Below are 15,968 nucleotides of genomic sequence, written 5' to 3' on the forward strand. Positions count from 1 at the left end.
TAACTAAAGACATAATCAGGTAGTTCTAAAATATTTGTTTTTCTACTTTTCTATATTTAACTAAATATCTTTGGACTGTTGGTCAAACGAAAGGAAAGCTATTTTAGTAAATGAACTTTGGTTGCTGGAAATCGTGCAAGGCATTTTTTACTTTCTAACATTTTATGGACCAAAACATTGAACAAGAGAATAATAACATTAGCTATGTTTCCCAAAACCTGACAAACACTAGTGTAGGATAATAAAACAGCACAATTGGTTAATGATTCCTAATCGATGTATGTTGACAGAGTGCGTGGGACTTCTTCAGTCAGGACAGACTGTACTCAAACAAATTTCCAATGCTCTGTTATTTTTAACATATTTAGACAAAAGTACTTGTTTGTAGCATGCAAATGAGTTTACTTTCCAATAGTGAGAAGCTGTCTATAATTAACTGTGTTATGTCTCTCTGAAAGTGGAGGAAACCACCACCTCCTACATAATAATGATGACTCAGTCAGGCCTTGTGAACAGCGCTTTGAAGTGAGTTTCTCCTTTGAGCAGATGTTAGAAAATGTGTGTGAAAGAATGAAAGAAGAAGAAAAAAAGAATGATTCAGTTTACTATAAATGTGTTTATCCTAAAAGACAGAGACAACCTTATTTAACCCAAAATTTGGATCAGCTTTATTTTTTTATTTATTTATTTATTTTTTCTATTGTAGGCAAATGTAGATAAAAAGAGGTAAAAGGTGATGAATATATATAAAAAGCATATAAGCTGCATATGCTATATATGAACAGTACAACAATGAACAAAAGCATACAAATCAGAATCAATTCAATGGTGTATTAGTCAATAGTGCAAATATGTTGGGAAAGTTGTTTTATATATGACAGTGGGATACTGTATGTACAGTATATGCATGTTTGCATGCTAGTAAACAGTGGCATAGGTTTATATTTTGTGTGTTTTGGCATACAGTGCTCTGTAGTGCCCACTAGAGTGGAGGTGGAACAGGTTGTGTTTGGTCAAGGGTGTGAGTGGTCTGCAGCGATTTTTTCATTCCCCTCTCCCGACTCTGGAAGTCCAAGATGGAGGGCACAATTGATTCTTTCACACACGGGTTTACTGAGTTATTGGTGTAGAGGTCAGGAGGTATTGCAGCTTTACATGTTAATAATTTACCTACACCCACCCTCTTTTAAAGTGACAAGTTGGAACAAACAAATTCCTGTGCCCTGAGGACCAACAGACATTCTCATCATTTTGCAGTTATGTGGGTTAAAGCGTTGTTTTATTTTCTCTATTTATATCAGGCCTTGGTTCCTTGTTCAGTTCCTGAGCAGCTGCCTGTCAACACTATTGATCGCCAGCAGGTGAGAAACAAAAGCTTTTTTGTTTTGTCACATGTACTTTCTAGGGAAACTTATATTATAGCACAATTTGTTTGTCTTAATACATACAGTACCCTCTGGTTAAATGTGTCTTGTAAACAAGTGATGCACTGACATTTCACAGTTACTGCAGATACAGAGAGATTAGCCGAGATAAATTGACCACAAAATCGCTCTTTCCACCCCCTCTGTTCTTTCCGTTAGTGGTCTTTCTCTCATGCTGTAGGCTTATTTCTTAAAATAGGTTTAGTTTCTGCAACGTTGCTGCAACACACTTGCACACACTGTCATGCCACCTCTGTGTGTCTCTTTTAGTATCTGGGGAAATGGTACTTTAAAGCAGCAGTCAGTCACAGAGAGGCTGACATCCAGAAGTTCAAAGCATTGGACAACCTGTGGTTCACCATGGAGGAGCCGGTCAATGCCACACTGCTGCTGACTGGACATATGCGCATGTGAGCCACTCTCACAAATACACACATATATATTACCTAATATGGACTAACAAGCAACATGAAAGTTAAAACAAGAAGAAGATGATTGTATGATAATGAGGTCAAAGGAACATTTGCTATGAATGGGGGGAAAACTAGAAGACTCATATGGAGCAATGGTGTTCGACAATGTTTTATATATAGATTTTTTATAATAAGAAAAAAGATTCTTCACACTCATCTTAAACCCAAAAAGACAGAAGATCTAGATATATATTTAATCACCACAGTTTAAAGTTCACACCTAAGGTAGTGGCAGCAATTCAGTATCAGACCAGATGACCTTCTGTTCCTGAGTTATGGCATTAAATAATGGCCAGAAAAGTGCTTTTACTGAACAGTATGATACCATAGTGAAGCTGACCTTTGACCTTCAAAATCTAATCAGTTCATCCTTGACTCTAAGTGGACATTTGTGACAATTTGAGGAAATTCATGAAATATTGTGTTCTCTAGAATAACACAGACGGACAGCAGAAAAAAAACATAAAGCTTCGAGCCACGAGTATTTCCTGGCACAGAGGCATAAAACCTCAACGTAGAAAGTGAAAGAACTCATTTTGGAGAAGATTACATAAAGTTTTGCTCAAAAGGAAACTTTTAAATATACCGGTTAAATGTAGTTGAGTAAAAAGTAAGATATTCCCCTTGGAAACACTCAAGCACAAAAAAAGCCAGTAACAGCTCAGTCCAAATCAGTCACATCAGTTTTAATTATATATAACCTTTACACATTTACATGTATGAAAGTGTTTTACAGCATGTTTAAATCAAGAAAGAAACAGAAAAACCCAGATCATAAATAGGCACCAGAATCAGGGAAGTGACACTGTGTAAAAGGTGTGAATGAAAGTTTCAGAAAAGAAAGTCCAGATGTCATGCTTCTCTTATAATGATATGTAATAAAATATAAAGCTACTACATGCTAAATGTTTATTTACCTTCTATATATTGTTTCAGAGGAGATGACTGCATAAATGAGACCTGGACCTATCGTATACATCCTGAGAGGGATGATATGGAACTGGAAGGTAATTATGGCATCATCTACATTCACAGCTGTATTACAGGAGGGAATTTTGTGCCACTGTTTAAATAAATACACTATACAACTTTACCCCAAAATGTTACAGGGATTCTGTAATTTTCCCAAACTTTTGTTCTTAGCAGGCTGGTAAAGCCCCTGAGCCTTTCTATCAGAACATCTGTAACGCTTAAGCTCACCACCGAAGTTACTTTTATTGTATTTTCAGCTCCGAAAACTTAAGCGTGTGAGTGCATTCAAATGGCAAAAGCATAAATCTTTTTGTTTTTCCACACTGACTGGACACAAAGCTACAACTTACCAAAGATTATTTGCAAAATGTACAGTTTATATCGTTGAGGTGAAATACAATAGAGCCTACAGTACATAAAAAGGAATTTCAAGAGGTGTATACCAACAGAGCAAAGAGAGAAAGTACCTCATTTTAAAGCAAAAGTTACAATAAGCTGTTCCGTTTCCAAAAGAACTACACAAACATGCCTCTAGTTGTAGCGTTACATAACAGTGCCACCAATCTTTGAAACTAACTCTCTTTGGCAAATTTGTGTATTTATTCATTTAAACTGTTGAACTATTCTTTTCAGATCCTCAAGATAATAATACAGGATTCACCGAGAGGCGTTAATGTCAGTTGAAGCTGTTTTTTTGTGGTGCATACATCAGAATAAAACAAACCAAGAGCTGTCTGCTTGTCCCAGTTTGCAGCCTTGACCAAGGCCATCACAGTCTATTGGTCAACTGATCACCTAAGAGAAATCATCTGTTGAACTAACATTTTAAGAGAATACTGCAGTATATATTGACCTCGACCTCCGATCACTGCTGTTGCTACCCTGCTGCTGTCTTTTTGTTTTGATCCAGGCAGGCCAACGCGGAGGAACCTTCTCTGGAGCGGCAAGTGGGTCAACTGTCCCGAGTGCATCATTTTACAGGAAATAGAACCTCCCCTAAAGGAGACAGACTCAGAGGATTCCCTCAGCAGATTCATGCTGTACGGTAAGCTATTAAGAGGGAACTCTTCACGAGAAACATCACTAAAATCAGCCCTCTCCCACTATCACCATCAACAGATGGTTTGCAAACCTGTGAAACATCTGCAAACAGCTTTTGCAACTGCAACAGATAAGCCTTATTGATCCCCTGAGGGGAAATTCAAGTTTTGCGGTAACAAAAGGACAGAAATTAGTTCAGATTAACATTAAAAAAAATACTAGATATAAATACTAGAAGTATATAATAGACACAAATGTGTAAAGGCAAGCAGTACACATACAGTACTTAGAAAGTGGTTTGTGTTCTTTTGTTTTTGTTTTGAACTTATTTCATTATATCATCGATACAGAAGCTGGCTTAAAACTTAAACTCATATTTGTACAATGACAATGAAGATATTCTGTTCTCATTTCTATTTTAACCTGTGATGGGAAATTACCTCACATAAAAAAAAAACATCTGATAAGTTTGAAGTCCCATGTGTATGTTAACCTACAGTAGGGTTGCCCAAGGGGACAGAAGTAGAGTTTCTTTATGTTTTACTCTGAAATAGGTGTTGGGGCAGTTTATTAGTCTATGGCTTTATATGATGATTACATTAACTTATCACCAAATCCCATCTGACCTGGGGGCCAGGATTAGATGAATGTGTCACCAGTGATGTTTTATGACCTTCAGCGTCTTTACGCTTCAGTCTGCAACACTCTGTGGTCCTGGTCGTTGCGTCCTCATGGAAAGGGTCATTTAAACATGTGATTTTTGTAAACTACTGCGCCTACACATGTCTTCTTGTTTTGTCGATTGCCTTTCACCGTAGCTCGCCAGAGTGACGTCGACTCCAAGGTGGTGACGGCATTTCTGAAAAACTACGCTTGTCAAAATGTGCTGCAAAGTGTCCAACTATCTCAAGAGAAAGGTTTGTTGTTTAGATAACTGAAGAAAATAAAACATGAGGTTTTGAATCTCAAAATGTTTCTTGAATCTAACAACTATATTTGCATTTACAGAGTTTTGCAACTAAATTTTAACATCGAGGTAGGCACAAAAATTACACATTACTTCTATTGTCATTTTAATGATTTTTTCATAGTCACATGCTGATTAAAATAACCGACTCCTGGTTCTATACAATTTCTTACAGGAAGTTGCAGGAGCCATGAACATCTTGGATGACAATAAAATGACTTCATGTTTTCAATGCGTCACAGTGAAACAAATAAAGCAAAAATGCAAACAATCCTTCAGGGAATGCATTCATTTATTCACTTTTTACAATCAACTTAAGAGTAAGTACCAACATTTTTTTCACCCATCAACAACAGTGTATTGGTGCTGCCAAAAACATATCGCCAGCCACCATGTTTTTATTGTTTGCTCATGCACTCATTACTCTTGTCACTTTAGATCCAAAGAATCAGATATGATATAGTTTTGGGTTGAATGGAGAAAAACACCTGGGGGAGGATCCACCCACAACCGCCATGCAAAAACCCGGGGGAATTCCCATGATGCCACTGAACTGAAATACCTGTTCACATAACCTGTCTATGGATCCATTTGATATGATAAAGATTTCATTCACACAGAGTTCATAAATCTTTTGTCACGTCTCAGCTCATTTTTTCCTGGAAAGATCACTCTCCTCTGAGTGAATCATTCCTAAAATAGCATTGGCAAATTACTCAGAATAACAACAATGATGCTGGCAGAAATATGTTTGTTTCCACCTTCCTTTCTTTGAACCTCACCTTTCCTCTAGGCCAAAAAACCCTGCATGATTGTGCAATCAATGTTCTGCTTCTGTAACATCAGACACATCCCAACTGTAGGACATTTCGTCACTCGTGTTTGTTGTAAACAAAGCACTGTCACATAGCGACAAACATAGCCTTGGTGGTGTTAAAATGCTTAGGGATATGAAAACATAATGAAGCACAGAAAACGAAATAGAAGTTGAATTCCCCTCGTGCTTTCTCGCACTGGCTTCCCTTTATTGGTCTCCACTTGGTTACCTGTGCCATCTGATCCTTAGTAACAACCCGTTGTTTTGATCAGCAGTGCCACTGGATGGTGTAGTTATACGAGTGACCAGATGCTTAAGTAAAAGTACGAGATTATCATCAAAATGTACTTAAAGTATCAAAAGTTCTGTGAGAGATATACTATTTTAGATAACATCATTTGATTGCCAAAATACGAAATCCAAGCACGTTTTCAGTAGGTGTCGGGATCCGCCAAGGTCCTTGTCCCTTTTCACCGATTCTGTTTGTGATTTTCATTGACAGGATCTCAAAGCACAGCCCAGGGAAGAAGAGGTTCTGGTTTGAGGATGTCCGAGTGGCATCCCTGCTCTTTACAGATGTTGTTCTGTTGGCTTCACCAAACCCTGACCCTCAGCACTCACTGGAACTGCCGAGTCTGAAGCAGTCGGGCTGAGAGTCAGCATCTCCAAGACAGAGGTCATGGTTCTGTGCAGGAAAAGGGTTGATTGCTTCGTGCAGCTTGGGAGTGAAATGCTGCAATGAGCAAAAGAGTTCAAATAGGGGCTTGTTCATCAGTGAAGGGACAATGGAGTGTGAGATGGACAGGCGGTTTGGTGCGCCGTCAGCAATGATGCAGGTGTTGTATCACTATACTGTGGTGAAGAGGGAGCTGAAAGGCCATGCTCTCGATTTACCAGCCTATCTACCTTCCAACCCTTGTGACCTTTGGGTAGCAATTAAAAGAATGAGATCGCATATACAAGCGTCCAAAATAGACATCTGGAAGGGTAGAGCTGCTGCTCCTTTGGGTTTGAAGAGGCCAGTTGGGGTGGTTCAGGCATTTGATCAGGTCAGCTCTTGTTAGAGGTTTTCTGAGAATGTCCAACTGTTAAGAGGCCCCGTGATAGACCTGGAACACAGTGGAGAGATCATATATCTTGTCTGGCCTGAGGGCACGTCAGTGTTCCTCAGAAAGAACTGAAAAATGTTGCTGATGTCCCGGCCCGTATAAGCGGATGAAAATGGATCAATGGATCAATGTCTAAGTAGCATTTTACTGTTAAATACAGTCAAGGTGGATCTGATTTTAAATTATTTCATTACATCTAGTTTAGTCACATGGCTCATCTAGTTCTGCTTCACTAATGACATTTATTTTATTTATTTTTTACCTTTTTCCTCTTTGCTTTTTTGTTTTATATTGTTAAATGAAATATTGGTGAAGTTAAAGTGCTTTTTGCTGTCATTACTTCCCTTAACAGGCATGTAAAGAAATGAACAAACAGTGTTTCCAGAGGTGTAGTGCAATAAACATACAGCATTCATGTTTTAAAAAAATTGCAATCATAAAAAGCAGTTTCGTAGCATGACTAGCTTGACTAGTCTGCACAGTTCAGCAACTGGTTAGCCAACAAACCTTTCACTTGAGGTAGTTGGACACTTTGCAGGACATTATGACAAGCGTAGTTTTTCAGAAATGCCGTCACCACCTTGGAGTCGACGTCACTCGGCAAAACAAGAAGACATGTGTAGGCGCAGTAGTTTACAACAATCACATGTTTAAATGACCCTTTCCATGAGGACGCAACAACCAGGACCACAGTGTTGCAGCCTGAGGAGAAGCTGTTTTTGTTGGCTCGGATGCCGCGCAGCCTTCTGTCATAAAGTTGTGAAGTTATTTAACTGAAAGTGAAAGTTAAGTACTGCTGCTCCCAACTAAACACTGCTCTATTGTAAAGGGCTACAAGCCAAAAAGCAAGAGGTGGTTTTAATCTTTAATATCCTGTTGTACTTTATACTGCTGAACATATGTTTTAATGTCAATCTTAGTCCTAAACTCGTAACTCTAACTGTTTAAAGTTTAGTTAACTCGTCACATGTACTCTTTCTGAAACGATAATTCAGAATCTATGAATATTCAAATCTTTTTAATTTTAAAACTTTACCTGCTAGACACAAGATGCCCCCTACATCACTAAAAAGCACATTCTCAGTGTTTGTGCACTGGAGGTTTTACATCCCACAAAAATGTGTAAGATGCATGGTGGACCTTGTTTGGCCTTTAGACATGTTGAGTCACAGAATCATCTTGTACTTGTAATCATTGTAAAGGATATCACACTTCTTCTTCACTTCTTCAGCAGATGAATGTGAAAGCAGGCTAGTGTTAAAATCTGCATACTGAAGGTCAAATATCCGAACGAGGTAAACGGCACATGTTTTAGCAGAGGGGGACTCCCAATTTCCAAATATGAATCTGTTGCAGAAAATACAGGGACTCCTTCTTCACTTATAGGTTTTTGGTGGCAACTTGAGTAAAAAGATGTGAATAATGAAATACATTAATTTTAATTAACTTTAACTTTAAACTTAGAGCCTTTAGTCTTTATAAAACAGTATTACACCTTAAAAAATATTTAAAACAATTTAGATGTAAAATGAATTTAGTTGCTTTTGCAATGATGACCTTAAGTAAAGCAACACTTCTAATCCTCATTTGCAATCTTAACGTCTTTGCTGCAGGCTCATTACGCACAGTTCTGATTCGTTTTTGAAACTCTTTATGAATCTTTCAATCAAAAGATGTTTTATGTTATTGCATAAACTTTTATAGTTGCCTTTTAATGCTTGTATTTAATGCTTTTGAGAAATACTTACTAGTACTAATACTGGGGGGGGAAATGTTCATTTCATGGTTCTTATTATTAAGTACACACTTAACAGACCATAAAATTATGGGACCAAACACAAGTGACATTCTTGTTGAGCAGAACTTAACTTTGACATGATGACTAATGACCTTAAACAAAAGAACTTTCTGTATGCTGAGTCTTGGGGCAACCCGTTCTTCATTTCTAACCACACTGACTGTATGTATGAATCTTAGTTTGATCTAAATTGATATTTACTGACCCATCACCCATGACCAGATGGGAAATTATGTGGAGACACATGAAAAGATGAACTCAGACCTGTATTTTCATGAAACACTTGACTATTACAGGTCAGATGTACTTGGGACAACAGTGAACTGTTTGTTCCCTTTGTAGTTCTGAGTGGGGACAGCACCCTACATGCAAGATCCAGCTAACATGTTTGTCTGGTTGCATGTGTGGGTGTGTGTGTGTGTGTGTTTGTGTGTGTGACAGATAGACGGTAGGAGAAAGTTGGTGACATTTACATAATCCCAGAGAATATAGACTGGTTAGTTGGGGATGTCCCATGGAGCATGAAACCAAAAACAGTAAAGTGAAATGGAAATTGACCCTCTCACTCTCTGTCTTGCAATGTTTTCAAAACCCAAAGGGAACTTTCACTACTGTTTTTATACTAAGATTCACTTTTGAATTCTGCAACTTTGGTCTTTTTTACCCTAAAGCCATTTTACACTTGAGTCTTATCTTATTGTTATACTAGTTATAGAGAGAAAACAAAATTACGTCATTTTGTAGGCCAACTTGTAAGTAGCATCGCAATTAGGTCTATTGAGAATTCCTGTTATGTTAGTGCGAACTGCACCACGGTTGCATGACTTAAACATCACTATCGTCATGCTTTGGACGGTCTCAGACATGCGGACCAGCGGTTTTGACAAGCTAGCTAGTCCATCGCCTTATAAACTGTTTATTAACATAATTTACAATCTACAAGAGTTTGCAAGAGCTTTGAATATCATGACAACAGGCTGTAAGGCGGACTAGTGAGAGAGTTCCTGTTCATGTCCGGTTTGATGATGTTTAATGTCCCCAACAACCACTGAAGTCTGGTCTCATTTAGCCACTTGTTAGCAACCACCTTTTAAGGGATACGTAAAAACTCCAAAATTCACAAGTGGAGGTACATGCTAACGTTTTTACGTCTTACAATAAGCTTGTGTTAACCACAAACCTTATTTTAAGCATCAAACAACAAACCCATTCAAAATCCTCATTGAGTTTGAGAGGATAGATCCTATGGTGTTAAAATGCTATGGATAAGAACACATTCCTGTGGCGTCATATGGGGATAGTTTTATGATTGTATGAGGTACCTATCATAACGTGTTAACTACAGTAAATGGCGAAGCAGGCAGTAGCACCAACATGGAAGCTGAGCAATCACACCAATGCTGTGAACCTGAAAGCCTCAAACTAAGAAAAGGACCACTGAAACAAAAATCAGTATAACTGCAGATTATAATTAGAATGTTTTAACAGCTTTACCTCACCACCTGACAGCCCCATCTGACAGGCAGTTGGAGCCATTCTACTCTTCAAAGCCACCAGATACCTTTGACATTTTACCTCATAAAACACCAATTTCTAGTCGACTGCTGCTTTGATTGATTATTTTGTTTGTGTTATTGAGTGATTTTGGTGTTTCAAAGGGTTAGTTCTGATTCGCCACAGTCACATAAGAACACAAACTAACCAACCAATCAGGGCAGCAGTAGAACAGCAGCTCCCATGTACAGCAAGGTAAAATTAAGTTTTTTGTCAAAGGAGTCTGGTGGCTTTGAGGGGAGCATAACAGCTTCAGTTTCCCATCGGAAAGGCCCAAACTAATTATCTACTACCTAACTTTAACTGTTAATTTGTTTCTACATCACAACTGAATTCAGGATCGGGGTAAAAAATTAAAGCAGGTGTTATTTTTAAGGATAGGTTCACAATTTTTCAACCCCATATTTACACTGAAAAAGTTTAGCTTGATATAATCATTCTTCCTGATAATTTTGCAAAAATGGCAGAAAATGCAGTTGTAAATATCAAGTAATGAGATTTGTTGAAAAAAAAAGTAATTTGATGTGTTCTGTAACAACTAAACTCTGAACTTCTGTACCTTGAATTGGCCACATCAGCAGTGTTTGCATCACTGTGAAAAACATGTTCACATGCCTGGATCAATACAGATGTGTACATATGCATTGGCTAACCGGACATGGATGACCACTGTATAGGTATGAACTGTATAAGAGCTGGGCTCAAAGCAAGGAACTGAGCCTCTTTGCTGATAAAACTCTTTCCCTATCCAGCTGTATAGTATGATGTGACTCTTTGTACAGGATTGCTTGTGCTGGCGACTTGTATACTCACTATAATCTTTATAATTTTTCAATATATTATCTTTAACTCTCTAACTTTTAGTTTTAAATACTTTCATTTTTCCCTAAGGAATCTTTCCTTAAAATTCACTACAATATTTCCTGCTTTTCTGTCTTCATATCATATCAAAGTGAAAGTCTTTGGCGGTTTGATTGACAAAACAAGAATTCTAAAGAAATCAACTTGGACTTAGTTGTGAAAATAGTGAAAAATGCCTCAAAGTTTCTCAAACTTAATAGACCATTATAGACGATTAATCGAGAAAAAAATCAACAGATAAATAAATAATGAAACAAAATGTTATTTGTTTCCCTAATATTGTGTTCATAGTTTAAAAACACACAATATTCTTGATGTGCATTTTTCGTCATACCAACTAATAATTCAACTTCTAAAAAGCATGCAAGATTAACTTTTTGCAATTTGTTCCAGAACTGATGATTTGAACAAAGAATAAATCTGGGTTGTGTTCCTGCACTTCATGAAGCTGAAATGAACTCTTTTTGAGCTTTCTTAACACTCTGAACCGTAGATGTACTACATATGTTAAGATTTGTTTCGGGGTAAATAGACTTTGAAGAAAAACTGAATGGGGCAGCGGCATGTAAAAAGGGATGCTACAGTGTGTTGCATTAGAGTGCATTTCCTCATCACACATCAGCTCTGTTCAGATCAAATGCATGGTGTGAAGAAAAAGTCCCTGTCATAGCTGTAAGGGTGTTAAAAGTCTGACAGTGACCTATAAACATGGGAAATCACAAACCACCCACAACAAACAAAATGTCTCAGTGAGGGGCCGCACCACAGAACTATGTTTTTATGTGTCAATAAATTCTGCTTCATGTGTTCAACATATTTAAACTTTTAAAAAGTTAGATTTAAATATTTAACCCTCTCATATTAGGGGAATTGATGGTAACCATTTATTTCAAAGTTATACTATTATATATGTACATGATACTATGAAACTGCAATCTAGCTTTATCAATTAAATCTAAGTTTCACACCAGCTATGTGGTGCTTCGCAGTTTCACCCTGCATGCAATACACTTGGCCAAAAACAAGTGGAGCCACCTACACCACAGCCTCCTTCCTCCTCTCTGTCCAACCACAACTCTCTCTCTCTCTCTACAGAGGGGAAAAAACTCCATTTCATCTTCTGTACATGGCCCATCTAAAAGGGAAAACCCTGTGAAACAGACATGTCTCACAGAGAGAAGCAGCAGATGATTTTGGACACTGAGAGTGCAGCACACACTGGGTGAGTCAACATTTATTAAGTAAATTTAGTTCCTGTTCTCAAAATGTTTTGCATTCCTTTGATATCTCTGAGATTACTAGGCTTGCTTTTTTTTATTCAGTGTTTTGTGGATGAGATGGTTACTGCTGTGTAAGATGCTGAAATTCCCAAACTATGTTAGTATGTGTGGACAGGGAGATCCACAAGTTCAAGGATAGGATTTTTAAAAATATATTAATCCAGCCATTGTTTTGGTATTTTCTTCAGAGTCATAATAACAAAGCAAATAATGATATGTTTTGAAAAAACTCGAAATTTTGAGTTCTCAAAAACGTACATTTCTGAGCATTTATGTCCACAGTGAGTGGTTGAAAGTCAAATGCTCCAATCATCAGTGCAGGACAACAAGTTTAAGAAGACTTCTTGGGATATTGTTTGGATTTATCTACTGAGTAATTAACCTAATAGTGGTTAACCTTCATGGGACACTCATTACAAAAGAGGATGTTATGTAGAATCACATACCTAATGAATCCTGTAAACACAATTACACAAATGGTGAGAAATATCTCTTATAATTCATAAGTCATTTGAGTGCATTTATCAGCTCATACAATTATACACTGAGTAACTGACTTGTAACTACAGCTTTCACAGTCTCTCTCTGTCAGGCTGTATCTGAAATCAATGAAATGTGTTACGCCTACTGCTTATTACACATCATATACAGTGGAATGTAAAGCAGAGCAACATGCTTGGACCAGTATGGAAAGTATGCTGCTGGAAATTTCCCGCAGACCACCGCTACATGCTTGTGTAAAGGTTTTAAGTTTGACTGACAACCACTTGACACAAAGTTCTGGGTCAGTGGTATTTCAGTTGTATCTGAGAAGTTTCAGTTTCTGTTATTACAAACAAACAATCAAACCACAAACTACACATTGGCATGCGCCACTCTGTGCAGGACCAAAAAAACATTCCCACTGAGGTTAAAACTATGAGCTGAGTACATGACGTGCTTATAATGCAATGTGATACATGATAACCTGTTGTGTCTAGTTCCACGTGTTAAGTCAACGTGGAAGTGGCTGAAGGACAGTAACGATCTTTTAACAATCTGACTCTTGACATATTATTTACCAAAGAGATATAAACTGCTCCAGTGATGAGACAAACACAAGCAGTGAGACAGTCCTTTCTGTCCACTTTCTAACTGTCTCACCAATTTGTGCTTGCACTATGATGGCAGTGATGTAAGGAATATTCAGATCATTTAGAACTTTAGCAAGTATTACAATGGAAAAACAAGTCCTGCATTCTATTCTATCAAATCTATTCAAACGTGTCAAAATAGAAGCACTTTTTCCAGAGTAAAATGGCCTTTTAAGCATTTTATTATTGTATATTATATTATTAGATTGATAATATTAATGCATCAATGTGTAGCTGGTTAAAGTGTAAGTAGTTTTAACTACTTTAAAGTATGCAGATAGCTCATTTAGTCCAGTGGGTCTTAACCTAGGGGTCAGGCCCCTTCAAAGGTTCACAAGATTAATCTAAAGGGCCATCGAACCATTGAAAACAAGAAGAAAGTTCAACTCCACAATTGTGTTTTATTTAATTTTAATCTTTTTTCATGTAGCATTTAATGACGTCATATCTTTCGGGCTTCAAATAGCTACTTTAAATAGCTTATTTAAACCATCTGAGAAGTTAAGAGGGGAAATGTCTCTTTAATAGAACTGCTAACAACTAAAAGTTATCTTAAATGTGATAAGGTGTCCTTTAGTCAATTCCTTATTGTAAGAGGCACACTGGGAAACACTGGTTTCAATGCATTGTATTTATAGGATCATCATGTGTTTTTCATGTAAATTCTCAATCTGAAAAGTTACTGGTAGTTAGATTTTTTAAATAAATTCTTCTACTCCTACTTGTTGAAACATTTTGAGAAAATAAGCATAAAATGGAAATTCTTAACTTGAACAGTAGTATCTCATATTGTACTTAGGTACAGTATTTGACTAACAGCACTCAGTAATTTTTTGTCACTGACTAAATGTCAGCTGCACCAGATGTCAGCTGGTGAGTTTAATGTCATCACTGATAAGAATGATGCTCAAAACTGCAACAATAAGGGCCAGGATGTTAAAAAAAAATAAAAGGTCGGACGTTGGCATTATGATAAGCCTTCAGGGAAGTAATTAAAATCAGTACAATTGACTCAAACATATGACAAAACTAATGTGTGTGTTTGTGTGTGTGTTTGACAGAATGGAGGTTCATTCGAGGTCCTCTCATAAGTACCTGCTGCTGCAGGTGTGGTGCGGTATCCTCACTGTGGCTATGGTGGTTATGGCTGCTCTTCTCATTTCTATCAAACCGAAGCCAACAGAGGTGATTACATCTGTCACAGGAGAAGAAAAAAAAACCATTTAGATTCATTTTCACTGCACAGGTGTCCACTTGACATGTAGTCTGTTGCCTGACAGTGAATGACTGAATGCTGATGCAGCTGGAACAGTTTGGGGCAACGTGTGTTTTTATAATTGAATGTCAGCACCTGTAAAGTCATGTCACGTGTGTATTTGTAAAATTCTACTTGGCCATTTCTCATGATGTCACCATAAAACCAGAAGTTAATATGTTTAAATTATATTAAAACTATATTACCTGCAAAAATGCAGCTGTTCAATGTGTTTTACTGTCTAATCGTTGTCTCTAATTCAAAAAGATTTAGTTTTACAAGTTAAGCTGGTTTCTGAAAATGAAATCCAGGCCCCAGCAGGTGCCTCTAGGTGGCAGCGACATCAACATCAACACGAACTAGCAGCTGAATGAGAGCTAGATTTGTGCCACAGTCTACCACATGCTCACTGAATGGAGTGGATACAATAACAGATCACCTCTACAATATAATGTGATTCAATACAAACATCACCACAGCCTGAAAAAGTAAAGAGTTTAAATCAAAACCTTGGTGTATTGGATTAAATTAGATTGTATAGGTGTTCCTGTTATTGTATCCATCTGATACATAAGTACTCTCCTGTTTTAACCTGACCATGGACTCTGGCTTTGGTCATATTTATATTTCTTCAGATGAATCAAAAGATTACATGTTTCTGAAGGTGATCAAGAATTTTCAGTTGTTAGCCCTAAGCAATAATTTGCCACTAACAAGCAGATCTCCCCCCTCCATTAATACGTTTAAAACCTCCTTTCTTAATCATTTTAATTTATCACTTTTAAGAAACGCCCAATCACAGTCCAGTTCTAATTTTTCATATTGTATAATTTTACAAAGATATTCCACGCTTTTACTTAAATTATATCTTTCTTTTGTTTTTGTCTACGTTCGCACTTGATCATTTCTGTGTTTTATTTGAACTCTTCTTGAAGCACTTTAGTCAACATCTGTTGTTTTTAAAAGTGCTCTGTAGATAAACTTAACTTGACGATAACTTAACCTACTGGATCGTCTAAAAAATACTACTTTCTCAACAAATTTATGGAAAGTTGATATTTTAGAGAAATGTTGTTTTCACTAGACACATAATGTAACCTGTAAAAATAAAAAAAAGGAACAAGGATGATGAAGATGATTTTGATAATGATTGTTTGTCTTCTATCGTTTCTAGAATGAAGTCCTTACACTGAAGCCTGACAAAGTCAGTCCAACAGGTCCAACAGGTACATTTATTAGATTTCACTGTGTTTAATTCAAACACTGGCATTTATAGTAACATCA

At 37.1% G+C, this 15,968-nt stretch overlaps 1 protein-coding gene across 1 annotated transcript; it reads left to right on the plus strand.

The window, feature by feature from the left end:
- The first annotated feature begins 1,201 nt into the window (after window positions 1–1,201).
- Window positions 1,202–5,172, plus strand: apom (apolipoprotein M). The gene is made up of 7 exons (XM_059339671.1): window positions 1,202–1,361; window positions 1,695–1,834; window positions 2,834–2,904; window positions 3,780–3,914; window positions 4,729–4,827; window positions 4,919–4,946; window positions 5,053–5,172. Exons 1-6 carry the CDS (start codon window positions 1,260–1,262, stop codon window positions 4,930–4,932), a joined length of 561 nt encoding a protein of 186 aa, XP_059195654.1. The 5' UTR covers window positions 1,202–1,259; the 3' UTR covers window positions 4,933–4,946; window positions 5,053–5,172.
- The last annotated feature ends 10,796 nt before the right edge of the window (window positions 5,173–15,968 follow it).

This window comes from Centropristis striata, chromosome 8, assembly GCF_030273125.1.
Source record: "Centropristis striata isolate RG_2023a ecotype Rhode Island chromosome 8, C.striata_1.0, whole genome shotgun sequence".
Classification (NCBI taxonomy): domain Eukaryota; kingdom Metazoa; phylum Chordata; class Actinopteri; order Perciformes; family Serranidae; genus Centropristis; species Centropristis striata.

Excerpts from the sequence above, each read along its gene's own strand:
- apom (XM_059339671.1), top strand. The coding sequence starts at position 1,260 with ATGTGGGTTAAAGCGTTGTTTTATTTTCTCTATTTATATCAGGCCTTG. Across the intron at positions 1,835-2,833 it reads CTGACTGGACATATGCGCAT|AGGAGATGACTGCATAAATG; the intron begins GTGAGCCACTCT and ends ATATTGTTTCAG. Across the intron at positions 3,915-4,728 it reads CAGCAGATTCATGCTGTACG|CTCGCCAGAGTGACGTCGAC; the intron begins GTAAGCTATTAA and ends CTTTCACCGTAG.